The sequence below is a fragment of the Crinia signifera genome, chromosome 7 (assembly GCF_055691185.1).
Source record: "Crinia signifera chromosome 7, ASM5569118v1, whole genome shotgun sequence".
In the NCBI taxonomy this organism is placed as follows: Eukaryota; Metazoa; Chordata; class Amphibia; order Anura; family Myobatrachidae; genus Crinia; species Crinia signifera.
The window spans coordinates 32759957-32774417 of NC_139223.1; the positions used below are offsets into that span (position 1 = coordinate 32759957).

Sequence of the window (14461 nt, forward strand, 5' to 3'; positions counted from 1 at the left end):
CAATTTGGCATGAATCGCATCGTCTGGTTGCTGAGGACCCCCCGCCGAGGGACAGATGTGTGTGGTCATTCCCCCCCTGCAATAACAGGATTACTGAACTAAACAGATACATATCATCCAGTTCTGCCAACCTACAATACACTATATAGTGAGTGGAAGAATAATCATTCATCTAAAATCTAAATGGTAAAACCCGGGGACACAGGGTTCCCCTTACTGCCCCTTCACCCTGGCCCGTGCTACTCAGCCTGTAGTGTCTGAGAAGAATAAGTTATTCCTCGCCGCCTTCGTGGGCTGCATCCTCTAAATGATTCAGCGAGATGCTTGTAGAGATGTGGTGCATGCACATTAGTTTACTGTAAATGTGTGATCTAATGATAACATAGGCGCTGGGGGGATTCTACGCTGCAGAGGGGATTTCACATCTCTGAGAAAACACAACGTCACGTGGTGATATGGGGATTGCGGTGCGGCCCGAGCAGTCGCTGCGTTATTTATGACTTCTGCGCGCTCCATGTTTGATCCCGGAGAGAGCTTTGTAATGGGATCCCACACCCTACAAGCCGCCTGTCGCCCTGTATATGTAACTTCAGTGGATAACGAGAAGAAACAAGTTGTACATGTAACGCTCTGAACGTCTGAGGACCTGTCAATATGAATATTAACATATGACTGTTCGTGGACATGCTGCCAAAAAATATATGGGGTGATTCAAAACCACTTGCTAAGCAGCGGTTGTTCACTGCTTAGCGGGTTTATGTCCCCTTATGTACCCATATCGCCAGCCTGCCACCTTCTATCCCCATACACACCCACACCAGCATGCCACCCTCTACCCCATACACACGCAGGCCAAGCTAAAAACCTTCACTGATGGGGCTATTGCCAATCCACCCCTGCACATGCATCTAATGCCCATTTCCTCGATCTGACCAGAACCGCCAACCATCGAGGAATTGGGGACATTTTTCATATAAAAAATGTCTGATTTGTCGTTTCCAACCGTTTATGGTATTGAAGCTACAATAAACATCTCCTACATATTTGTCATCTGTTATTTGTCTGTTTTCCGGTATGCATTCGGACACTGTTGGACTCATTTGGACCAAATCAACGTGAGGTAGCTTGATCGGGTCAAGATTAGGTTCATGGCCACTAAAATTCCAATTCCATCTTAGTGGAGCCTGGAAGGGCCGCAAAGGATGAGATTTATCCACTCACCACAAGATACTCCTGTAACCCTCCAGGAACTGACGCCAACACTGATGGAGACATGAATTGTCCGCCAGTCTTGCTGAGCACATAGGTGATTAAACAAGCAGTTTGCATACTATCACCATAGGCATGGCAGTAACTATAGTGGGTGCAAGAGGAGCCATTGCAGGACGGCAGGAACCAGGTTATACACATCATACCAATTGTGTGTAGGGGATGTTATAATGATAAGGAGCCACTGGAATGTGGCATTATCTGATCTGCTTATTGTAATGTGGAGGGCACTGCAATGTTACATAAAAATAACCTAGAATACTAATGTGGCACAATGTGCACAAGGAGCAGTATAGTGTGGCATAATATGAACTGACCATTTTCCCAATTCATAGTATACCTATTTACTGTACCTTGTTCACACTGAGCCGCATTAGAGTGCTCTCTAGATTAAATGATGCCTCCATTTTATATTATGGTATTTACAGTGCTCCAAATATAACATCCACTATACACTCTTTTTACTATACATGGAATGTCACACAACTCAGGCTGGGCAATCCAGACCCAATTGCTTAGCAGGCAAATCTGGGGAATTGGTATGAACCTTTTTAACCTGGATCGTGGCCCCCTAAGCCTCTTAAGAGTTTAAGTTTAATGCTGGGTTACCAGTTTGGGCCATGTTAGTACATTACACGCAGACTTTTCTCTACCTCCGATGCTCCCATTCCTTCCTGCCAAGCTACGTCTGCAGCCGACGGTGTCAGCACTTGTATGCTTGATACAAGTCTCTCATGCATCAGACGTAGCACTGAGGGATGAATGAAACTGTAATCAGGATCTGCTCTCGGTGCCAGGCCGCCTAATTGGTTGTAAGTGCTGTACTTGGCCAGCAGCAGGCGTCAGTGAGAGGCATGCTGATTAAGCATTTAATTAAGCTATCATGATAACAGAAGGTGATCACTTGCGAGTGGCCACTTAACGTTGTATAAGGGTACTGGAAATGACCCATGGATTTCTGTTTGGGCACATGAGTTATATGGTAGGGCGCGATGTGATGTATAGATGGTACTTTCTGTATGGAACTTTGCAGACGTGTACCTAGGAGAAGATGGAGCAAACCTGGAACAGATTCAACCATCTGGTGCTTGTTTTTGGGTGCTGGCTACACAGGGAGGTAGTGCTCTCCTACAGACGCCTTTACTAACATGCTATATTCCTATGTGGTGTACACACTGTTCAACTCCATCTATTTTCAAGGAACGGTTTTGGCACCATTTCTCTTTACCCTCTACACTGCAGATTTCACATATAATTAATCAACCTGTCATCTACAAAAGTTCTCTGATGACTCTGCTATTGTGGGCCTTATTGTAGATGACGAAGATAGGGAGTACAAAGAACTTGTGCAGAACTTTGCTACTTGGTGTCAGGGGAACCATCTTCAACTCAATACGAGGAAGACTAGGGAGTTGGTAGTTGATTTCAGGAAACGTCAGCATACCCCCCCAACTCCTGTGAGTATTCAGGGAATGGATATTGAGATCGTAAGAACTTACAAGTATCTGGGTTTTCATCTGAACAATAAATTGGACTGGACTGATAATTCTGCTGCTTTGTATAGGAAAGGGCAGAGTAGACTTTATCTGTTGAGGAGACTGAGGTCCTTTGGAGTGCAGGGAGCGCTCCTGAAGACCTTCTTTGACTGTGTAGTGGCATCAGCCATATTCTACGGAGTGGTCTGCTGGGGCAGCAGTGTTTCAACAGCCGACAATAAGAGACTTAACAGGCTGGTAAGGAAGGCCAGTTCTGTCCTAGGAATGCCTTTGGATTCTGTAGAGATTGTGGGTGAGAGGAGAATGATCAGCAAGATAACATCATTATTGGATAATGCTTCACACCCTCTCAAAAATATTTTGACGGATCTGTGTAGCACTTTCAGTGATAGGTTGCTTCACCCTCGATGCTCAACGGAGAGGTACCGCAGGTCTTTTCTACCTGCTGCAATCAGAATGTACAATTGTCATGGTTCTACATGTTCTTAGATTTTAGATTTATATTGTTTGGACTTCTTATCTTATTTGCTATTTTCACCCTTATCTGTACTTGAACCTTGCTGTAACAATTGTAAATTTCTCCATTGTGAGACGAATAAAGGAATTCTATTCTATTCTATTCTATTTTCTATTCGATTTTGATTATAAAAGCAAAATCGGATGTGAATTGACTGGAAATTGATACGCGGCAACCTGTACCCAACCTAGGGAAAAGGTCTGAATCAGGACCTTTATCTCCCACCACTTTCTACAATGCTAAGTACATACACCCCCCCAAAGACCCTTCGTTGGTGGTCTTCCACACTCCATGTCCTTCTGGCTGAAACCTTTGAATTTCCAAGAAACAGTTGAGAACCTGACCCTCCGAGCATTATATGGGAGACGCACATTGTCCCTTAGTGTGCCCCCCTCCTATAGCAATACCCCCTTTTAGGGCTCTGCGCACCTCCACCCCTTCCTACCTTGTTTGGAACTGCAAATAACCTGTTTCTGATTTAGTTTCCTAATTTCACAGAAAATGACATTCAATTATATTAATTGCCTAATTAGATCTAATTTAGCAAGGAGTTTACCTATGGAAAAAAATATATTTTTAGAATTATTCGATCTGACGCATCATCCTGGTTCTCATTAATCCAGCGGAGCGACACGTTACAGTCTTTTCCACATCTTTACATTATACTCTACATAGTTTCTCTGCTTTATAGTGGGCTCAGAACATAGACGATATTTCATGTTACACTTCTCTGTATCACATTGGAAGTGGGCTGGGGTACCTTATACCGCTGTTCCCTGTTATCACTGAGGCAGGAGGCACCTTGTGCCTCAGTGATGTTATTATCTCCTAATTCTGTGTGTTGGGACCCCTTAGAGTGTCATGAGTTAGTCTCTGGTACGTCATGCACAATGACATTGGGGTCATTAAAACATTCAATAAAGGAAGCTGGGTCCTGTAGGCCAATCAGAAGAGAATGTGGAGGAGAATGTGCTTTCCTGCTCTCCTGGCTATTCCAGGATAAGCATTGGTCAATTGGTAGAGCACGTGGGCCAATCAGAAGAGCACATGGAGGAGAATGTGCTTTCATATTCTCTTCGCTGTTCCAGGATAAGCTTTAATCAATCAGTAGAGCTAAGGGAGGAGAGTGCACTTACCCACTGTCCTTGTCTGCAGTCTTGTTGGACTCTTGCACTTGTACAGTGATTCTGGCAGGTGCCATAACTGGAGCATGCGCACAAACCCCAGCCCCAGGGCTGCATTGATTGATTGTAACACAGGCCATGGCTAAGATGGGTGTTACAAACATGTAATGTGGGCGATATGGAGAAATCCTAATCAAGATGGACATCGGACTGCAGCATCCTGTCATATACAATAAATACCAAATATACTCAAATGACAACAAAATACCACCACATACAATCTTCATCAGGAAATAAAGTGAATCTGTCACGTTGTGTGCTTCAGGTACAGCACTGGAACACCATCAGACCTTCCGGCTAAGTAAGCAGAAGTTCTTATAACACATAAGTGTCAGGTGCAAGACCCATCAAACATTAAACGCATGAGTGCGGAGGACGGTTGTTTCGCTAAGACAAAAAAGAGTTGTTTTTTCTGTTTATGCAGACGTTCCATAAAGGGCTGAATGTCTCCCTGGTGACTACGTGTCAGGAGGATGTGCACCGCACACAGACATGTCTGTCAGGATGTCATTGATGGAGCTGAACCGGGAGGTGCCCAGGCAGGGTTGGCAGAAGCCAGATCCATAGACCAAATATAAATTCTGTCTGTGGATTTCAAATTATATAAGTGATTAAGTAGTTGTGCAAATCATACCGTACCCTGTTGAAAGGGACAGCGGATTGGAGGCGGCCATTTTGTGGGGTGAAACTATATTTGTGAAAATGTACACTAGGCAACTTTAAAAGGAACCTCATGAATATTGCTCAGTAAGAGCTTCGATGTTGTCTCTAATTTATAGTTATAAAAAGGTTTCATATTGTTATAATTGTTTTGTTTACCCTCCGTAAACTATATTCCTATCAGGCTATTTGTATGGCTTGTTCCCGGAATACCTTAAAGGTCTATAATTATCATGGACAATCCAAAACATGGATTCAAGGCCTACCAAACTGTTATTGAAACAATGGACCATCAAAGGACATCATCATGGCTTTCAAGATGTTGCCATAATTAGGTCTACATCTAGAGTTCCTGTATTCTGTAGAGTCAATCATGATGTCCTCCTACTTAATCAACCACCGCTAACCCATTCCCTAATCCCAATTCTCAATCTAGAATGCCATTATAAACACAATTACTCAACTTTATAACCAGTCGTATTCTTTTACCTCTAATCCCAACCCTAGTCACAAACCTCTAACTATGATAACTATCCTGAAATCCTTAATCTTAGTTTTCAACCTATTGTTTCCAGCCACCAAATCTCAAACCCAATTCCAAAGACTGATCCTAATAGTCTAACTCAGATTCCCAAACTGTAATTCCTTAAACTGGTGTCTTGCACTAATGCTAACACCATATTCCAAAGCCCCAATCTGGTATTTGGTTCTGGTAACTTCGACTCTAAATTCATAATCCAGTCCAGGGCCAGGTTAAGCTTTGGGGGTGCCTGGGGCATTTAAGACAGGGGGACCTCCAATGGAATATATTTATGTGGCGCCGGCACGGCAGACTGTTTTAGCAGAACGCTGCTAAAGGTGCAGGGTGCATTTTGGGCTTCAAAAATCAAGCAAAACCTGCTAAACAAGAGTAACACTATGTATAATAGACTTAAACAAACAAACAACAGACAAATAGTCCCAGCAAAACCCACCACTCAAGGGGCTAAAATTCATTCTGTCAGCACCCAAAAAAAGAGTTGTTCCCCATATAAGAACCCTAGGTTCGGGAATTAAATCATAATTTCAGTATGAATGAACCTGAAGAATAAATTAATCTTTTCACAAATACATTATTTCTATTTTATTTATACTGCTGATATACAGATATTGTACAAGTCTTCATTAGTCAGCACTTCTGCATACTGTGTCTCTGCACAATAAAAAAGTGCCAATTTAAAAATAGAAAAACAAACAAACAGAAAACTTAAAATTAAAATAAAAACTCGAATCAATGTGATTGAGGCTATATGGGAAGTTGTCTCCGTATTTCGTTTATAAAATCAAACAAATCAAAACATTTTATTCAAACCATCCACATTTCTCTATATTCCATGTGAAACCCCAACTTTTATTGAAAACACTAACACCCAAAGGGGCACCTTAAACCCGTCTATCCAGTGGTTCGTCAATGTCACAAGCCCTTGTATCCTTAAAAGCTATAACGGTTTGTCGGTTACTTCCTCTGTTGTGTTAGAAGCATTGACTAGTGCAGAATTTTTTAAAGAACTCTTAACTATTTCAGTGAAGTCTCTGTTTTTTTCTGTATTGTTGCTATTTAAACGGTCTACTTGTTTAATTTCTAAAGCACCCACGTCAGGCCTGGAGTCCATGGTGACTACAGATGGAGTAGTGGGACATCCACTCTCTGTTAATAGTTCTGAGAAGCTGTTTGCCTCCAACTGGTCAAAGGAGTAGCCAGGAATTACCAAGTGTTCATTGCGACAAGGTGTTTGGTTCCGCCTTTCGCTCTTAGGCGGTTCTCCAACTTGGTTATCACCAAGGTCTAAAGAGTCCCTGTATGCCGTGGATTCACATGATGGTGTCCTCCTACGTAACATCATGCTGTTTTCCGATGCTTTGGTACGTGAAGCTGTGCCACTCTCATCCTCCATAGGAGGATCTATAGAAATGCAAGGTGGGCTCATCTTCTTCTTCCTGCGAACTCCATTGATATACTCTGGGTCAGACTTTATGAGAGCAGAAGAGTCATGCCTATCTTCAATGGAAATATCAAAACAGGAATCTCCATCATCATCGATGGAAGGGCAGATTTCAATTGAGTGCCTCCTTTGGTCTTCTGCCCACATGGGCTTAGCTAAAAATCCTTGAGTATCAACACTGTAGAACTTCTTCAAGTCTTTGCTGGTCCCTGCCAGGCTGGCTGTGCTATTGCAGTTCTTTAATAGAGGTGGAGGAGATGAAGCTTGGGAGATGAATGGAGAGACAGAGTGACTCCTATCGTTGGATTGTCCTCGCCAGCCCTTTGCCGAGCTGTTTATGTGGCTGACCTCTTCATCAGCTAGATCTGAAGACTCTAATAAGGACTCATCATGGTTGGTGATCTCACTGCCTACACTTGAAGGACGGCTGGGAATACTATGTTGGCTGTACACATGCTTGCGTGTACGGACGCTGGAATGTCTGTGGTGGGAAGAAAGCTTGGGAGAAGTTTGAGGGGTTCCCTGCAGAGAAAGAGGTGTGGGGCAGATCAGGTTTGGAACTAGGGTGTTTAGTGAAGGCATCCTCAGTGTTAAGCTCTCCATTGACTCAACTTGAAGGCTATCCTTGGAATCGCCGTTCTGACAGTCAACAGGGTCCATGTAGACAGCCTCCTGCGGAGCAAGCACAAGAAAAAAGAAAAAGTAAGAAACTCAAAAGCTGTGTTGACATTAAATGAATGAAAACAGGAAAAAACGTATTGAGCTTATATTAGTACCACATAGTATTACCACTATCAACCATTAAAAGGACCAATCCCTCTTTCTACACACTGTATATTCAAATATTGAGTAGAGTTGTTTTATTATGATCCAGGATATAGCACCATTACCTGCCTACGCAGGAATCTGTTTAGGCTGGGCGATCTCGAGGCCGAACATGGAGGTGGGATTTTCGGCATCTCCTCAGGATCCATATGGCAGCTTGCAGAAGGTAATGGTTGGCAGTCCACCGGTACTTTAAGCGAGATGCCAGGTTCACTTGGTGGGGAATGGACTGATAGAAGGGATCCTACAGAACAGAGACACAAAGTGACGTCAGCTCTCACGGTACAGTACAGTGCATCATGATGTACAGTCAGGGATTCTGTCCTAAGTGGTGGCAACTCTGTCTCCAGAAGCAGACAACGTATCACTGTGAGGCATGTGGTGGTTAGGATACATCCATGGCCCTCAAATGCCAACACTCTACAGGAACTGCAAATACATCTGCCCTTTTATTCACCTCCCTGAGTTGTTGTTTAGCCCACATGGTCAATTTATGAACCGGTGGTGGAAATGTCACCTGCTGGTATGGGTATAAATAATCTTATTCCCATTGTATTCAAGTCCTGTTGCTCTTTCCGTTTCACAGCATTGTTGAGACAAGATGGTAAGATACTATACCAAGTAAGTACCTTGGTGCAAGCCCTGTAAATATATTGAGTTAGAACAGGGACGCACCCCACAGTTAAACAATGGACAAGACATATTTCAGATCCGAACTTATGCCCACCCATTTCTAAATGACCCAGCAGTATAACCGTTTCTTATCGCACCGGTAGAGTTGAAAGCGTGCTGCCTTTACTCACAAAGGGTGAGATGTATCAACGCTTGGCAAGAGAATGTACTGGTCAAGCAGTGCCTGTCAAATCCTGTAACATGGCAGTAATGACCTGATTGATTGGTACTTTCTCTGAGCTTTGATAAATTTCCCCTTAATTCCAGTTTGTCTTCCTACGTGGATCCCGCATCACCTGTACATGTCTTCCTACATCAACAGATGTTTAGGGGATGAGGGCACGCAATAGGATTGAGCAAAAGACATAAACTGTGTTAGTTTCATGGTTATATTGCACCCGTTACAGGTACAATTATATGGCAAAGAGCATCATTGCATTGACCAATCCAGTAACGCCCAGGCTTCAGGATACCTTTGAGAGAGCTATCTTCATACGGTTCCACCTCACACAGTGGGTAAGAAGACTTTGCTGGCAGAACAGGACGGAACATGTAGCTGTCATTAGGTAACGAGTGCATCCTGGACACAGAGACTTTTCTGACGGTCAGAAGGTTTTGGGATCCGGTGCCGTCCCTCATGTAGACATCGTCGTCCTGCGGAAAGAACACAGGTCAGTCTGGTAGCTGGGCGATAATGAGAGGTTACTTTCCTAATTGTGGCCCGAGGATGAGAAGAGCTCAGCTCTACGCTGTAATGACTAACTACCCAGAAGAGTAATAAAGAAAGGGGGGCTCTCGTCTTGGGGGCTTCTGGGACAGCCAACCGCACATGGCTTATTGTGACTATGGTTCTAACAGCAAGTAAAGGGTGAAAGGTGACTTTGGTGTCCTAGGACAGCTGTCAATCATTTACAAATGATAGGAGCCATAGTCACTAAAGAGACCTATGCATCATACTGTAAGTAAGAAACTAAACAAGCCAAAGTGTTAAGTGGCCGCCAACCCATACAGAACACCCCTCGGACAGCAATATCAGACACATGTTAGCAAAGCGCACATCACTTGTGTACCTGCAGTTTGCCTATAACTGGGCTCTGTTGCTACATCTTGTGAGCAGAATACATGAAATACAGAATACATGGGGTTCTCTGTTCCGCTACTAAACCTAGACCTCCCAACTGCCCCGATCTATCCATTTAGTGTCTCTCTGTCCCTCCATCCTTTTTGGGGCAGGTTGGCCTGGAAGTTGGGGAGGTATCATGACCTGTTCACTGGTCAGGCCAGCAGAACAGTGGTGAACGGATGCCAGGCGCTCCTGCCATGCCCCGTTCACATCACTGACCAGCAACAGGACAGGGAGGTAATCCAGCCTACTGGAAACACTTCTTATAATCATGTAGCATGCACGTTTTGCTGGTCCCCACTGGCAATTTAGATGAATGTATGACGAGAACCCCAAATCTATTCTCAATTCCCAACCAACCAATTCCCAACCTATTGTGTGTTGACCTTTAAACCCTGTCGACCTTTTGACTGTCTACCTTTAGACTCTGTCGACCATTAGTGGCCGACTATATGACTGTCAGTCTATGATCAGTCCGGATACCCAATAAATAAAGTAAACAAATATGGTGGGGTGCACAACATACTTTCCTACCCTCCTGGAATGGCCGGGAGGGTCCCGCAAATAGGGTCCCCCTTCCGGCCCCCCGGGAAGGTGGGCAAGTCTCCCGCATTTTCGCTACAGCCCCGGTTCCCCCTTTCCCCGGGTTATAACCCCTCGAATTTTGCGGGTCCGCTTGGAGGGGGTGTGGCTAAAATGATGCAATTTGCATCATTTCGCCTCATTTTAGCCCCTCCCACCATCCACGGACCTGCAAATTGTGACGGCAGCCTAGCCCTGCCCCCAAAACGTAGCCTCTTCCTGCCCCCCTCTCACTCCTCTCCGGGCTTCTCCCGGAGAGGAGTTTTAAGAAGTCGGCAAGAATGGTGCACAATGACTAACGGGTGTATTCACTCAATTTGAACTAGAGCCAACTTGAAATTATTATCTCACCTATGTAGCCATTTTGTGTGCAAATTCATGATCCACAATAATGGAACAAAATGGGAGAAAAACCTACTGAAAGGTCAAAAAGTAGAGCGCTCATTATGTGCTGCTAACTCAAAACAGCTGCTGAAAAGGGAGTAGTCAGCCCCATGTGCGTATAAGTAAAGATGACCCTTTTTGGGTAATTGTATAACCTGCACTGAGCTGAGTCAATAGTACCAAAAGATGGAATCCAAATGAATCTCTGGTCCTGGATGCCGCTGGAGGAATAGTCCTGATGGTGTTGTAGATGGTAAGTTACCAATGCCAGGGACCTCAACTATGTTGCGACCAATTGGCCAGGAAATGTATGTCCAAGATATCCAGAAGGTGATGGTCAGAAGAAGTAGCAGGTGTAAAGGGTCTCAGTCCAAAGGAGCACAGGTCCAAGTGTACCATTGCAACTTACCATCTACAACACCATCAGGACTGTACCTCCAGCGGCATCCAGAATCCAGAGATTCCATCTTTTGGGACTATTGTCTCGGCTCAGTGCAGGTTATACAATTACCCAAAAAAGGGTCATCTATACTTATACGCACATGATCTTTATCTTGGCATTATATTTTTGCTATTTTATTCAGTTTTATATATTGTATGTTTTTATATATTTCCCTTTTAACTGAATCACTCGTTTAGAGACATATTTTTTCAGCGCTGCAACTTTTTGTTTTCCACAATAATGGAACCTCAGTTATGCTACTGGCTCCAAGTGAATTGATTGGCTGCACAATTACAGACATTTGGCTAGTAAAATGGATGCTTCCATGTTACTCTTTGTTATAAATGCTGCTTCTAGATTGGTATTATATAGTTAAGCAGAAGACCAACATGAGCCCTGCTGATAGGACAGAGCAGGGAGACAGAAGAGCTTAGTAACAGAGGCAGGGAAGCCACGGAAAGCACAGTGCAGTTGCCACACAACACGCAGAGACAGGGTGCACGGAATCACCTCAGGCCCGTAGACGCAGGGCTGGAGGGGAAGTGCGAAAACCTGCTGGAAGGGTATGGGGGAGGCTGGTCGCTTCTCCTTCAGCAGAACAGAACCCTCCAATGATTCTGGGATCAATAAGGTCACACTGTCCTGGCTCAATGACCCCTTCAGTGCAAGATTGAGGAAGCAAACAACAATTAAGCACATACTACGATTGATTCTGGAATAAAAATGGTCTGCTGGTTCCTCTGACTAGCTCAGCCTAGACTTTATGGCCCGTTAGAAGCAATAGGACTAGATCAGGGGTAGCCAACTCCAGTCCACGGTTTCCAGCTCACCTCACAAATACACAGGTGCACTCATTACTGGCTGACACATTTTAAAAGATCCACAGGTGGAGCTAATTATTTCACTTGCGATTCTGTGTGGAGACATGGAAAACGTTAACTGTTGGTAGCTCTCGAGGACTGGAGTTGGCTACCCCTGGACTAGATTTATCATGTACTCTTCTGATAAGACACAACTTATGAATCCAAGAAATTGGAAGGAATGCTCACATTTACCTCAGAAATACTAATGTATACTTTATCCAGCAAGGGTGTTCTACATACTAAGCCCTTAAAGCATACGTGTCACCTACACACTATGAAGGGATGCGGTTACAGCATGATGGTCGACACATACTAATCAGAACATACTATACAACAAGGGAAAAGCTACTATAAACATAGGTCGAACTAGATGGACGCAAGTCTTTATTCCGCCTCACCTACTTTGTACTATGTAACTATGACACCATTAGGTCAATATGGGAAAAGGTCGACATGGTTCTACTGTAGTGACATTCGTGATAAGGCAATGTGCATTGAGATCACCGAGGTGTGAGGTAACACGGTCATGAATATCATTTCAGTTCACAAAATGGCTGCTTCCATCTGTAAATGGTGTCACAGTATGGCCAAAGTGATCCCAGGAATGAAACCGTATTGATTTATGGCTGTTATAACAACTTCCTAACAGTGTACTGGAGCCATTTATTTAGAACTTGTAGGGAAGCATAATGTTTCCATCTGATTTTCCTGCTGTTTTACTGACCCTGAACCAAGTTATTGGCACCCTCTACCAACAATAACTCATCAATGTATTCAATTTACCCTGGCTTGTGCCAACAGGATTGGTAGCTCTTTCTTCAATGGCACCTGAGCACCGCCTATTCCCTTGCCATCTGGGCTGCATCCACCAGCAGCTGGGGTAATTGCCGGGGTAATTGCCCTGGACATCTCCATTTCGATCTCAGCGTCCATTTCAGCATCTTCTTTGGCCTCTTTATTGCTCTCCTCGAGGTGCTTCATCAGCACAGCCACCACCACATTCACCAGGACAAACTGGGCAATGAGGACAAAGGTGACAAAATAGACCGGGGAGATGAGGGGCAGGTAGCTGAGGCAGTTCTTGTCATCGCTTTGGCACTCACGGAGTGTGTCCTGGCAGGGAAGAAAGACGCATAATGATGTCACATGACCTTACATCACATAATTATGGTGACTAGATATCACATTGTCCCCCAGGGTCGAATTAACGGCCGCAAGGGACCTGGAGTTGAAAATGCTATAGGGGCTCCTATAATAAACGCATGGAGGTGTGGACAGTGCCGTGTGGGCCTGTACACCATCAGCCCCTTTATTATATTGGGGGTTATTCTGGTTAAATTGCAAGTCTGCCAATTCCCAGCCTTGCAAGTCCACCAAACCCCGCCTTGCGAATGGTGGCCTGGCCACCACCTATTCGCAGCGTGTGTTTGCATGCACTGGCTGCGAATGGATGTTTTATGTTGCCGACCATCGAATGATGTGGAAGGCACACGCCCATCTAAGGTTGCTCATAGCAACCTTAGATGGGCGTGTGCACTCTGAGGGAAATAGGCGGGCAGCTGACATCCCGCACCCGCTGGGCGTTCCCATATGCAAATGAGCCGGCCCGCTGCCCCTCTCGGCCCCATTTTCGTGGATACACGCACCTGGCATATGCACAGAAATGACCCTGCGCATGCGCATATGCCCACCATCGATGCCCTTGCTAATATTCTGGTCTGTGCAAACGGACCAGAATAAGGGCCAATGGGGCAGATGTATTAAGCCTGGTGAAGAGATAAACTCTAGATAAAGTGGAAGGAGATAACGCACCAGCCAATCAGATCCCAACTGTCATATTTCAAACACAGCTGATTGGCTGGTGCTTTATCTCCTTCCACGTTAACTCCAGTTTATCTCTTTGCCAAGCTTAATACATCTGCCCCATTGTATGCAGCAGCCAATCATGTAACACAAGTATGAGTAGGACAAATGCAGGGTAGCTCTGAGTAGGAAAATCTCTCTGCACATGTTACATCAGCCCCACCTGCATGGTTTTGTCCATGAAGGAAGGAGTTTGCTTTTGCAAACCAACCTGAATCACCCCTATAATCCGCATGCGGGCCACATGGAATAGTAGGCAGGGGTCCTCTCCTTATCCTGTGTATTTTTATCACTGATAACACTCTATGGATGAGCACTGGCTGACTCACCGCGAACAGCCTAATGTGGAGGTGTCATGAGGTAAATATTAATTATGTCAGTATGTTCTCATCAGCCTGTTGTATCCTATTCATCCCTGCCAGGGTGCTAGAGAAAACATCTCTGCTGATAAGTGATAACAAGGCTCAGAGTCCCGTGACATCCGGCAGCGGCTACGTAACCTCTCATAGAGTCCCGTGACATCCGGCAGCGGCTACGTAACCTCTCATAGAGTCCCGTGACATCCGGCAGCGGCTACGTAACCTCTCATAGAGTCCCGT

The 14461-nt window shown here is 44.7% G+C and overlaps 1 protein-coding gene across 6 annotated transcripts in view; it reads right to left on the reverse strand.

The window, feature by feature from the left end:
* Nucleotides 1–6234: 6234 nt before the first annotated feature.
* CACNA1H (calcium voltage-gated channel subunit alpha1 H) overlaps nucleotides 6235–14461 on the reverse strand; it is a 410611-nt gene continuing 402384 nt past the window's right edge. For 5 of the 6 annotated variants that reach the window (XM_083152776.1, XM_083152775.1, XM_083152778.1 and 2 more), the window contains 5 exons: nucleotides 12783–13112; nucleotides 11647–11793; nucleotides 9079–9259; nucleotides 7999–8177; nucleotides 6235–7780 (listed from right to left, as the gene is read on the reverse strand). In XM_083152776.1, coding sequence (XP_083008902.1) covers nucleotides 6605–7780; nucleotides 7999–8177; nucleotides 9079–9259; nucleotides 11647–11793; nucleotides 12783–13112 — 2013 coding nt within the window. In that variant the 3' untranslated portion in view covers nucleotides 6235–6604. The remainder of the gene's footprint in view (nucleotides 7781–7998; nucleotides 8178–9078; nucleotides 9260–11646; nucleotides 11794–12782; nucleotides 13113–14461) is intronic. The other variant, XM_083152780.1, reaches the window with a different exon arrangement.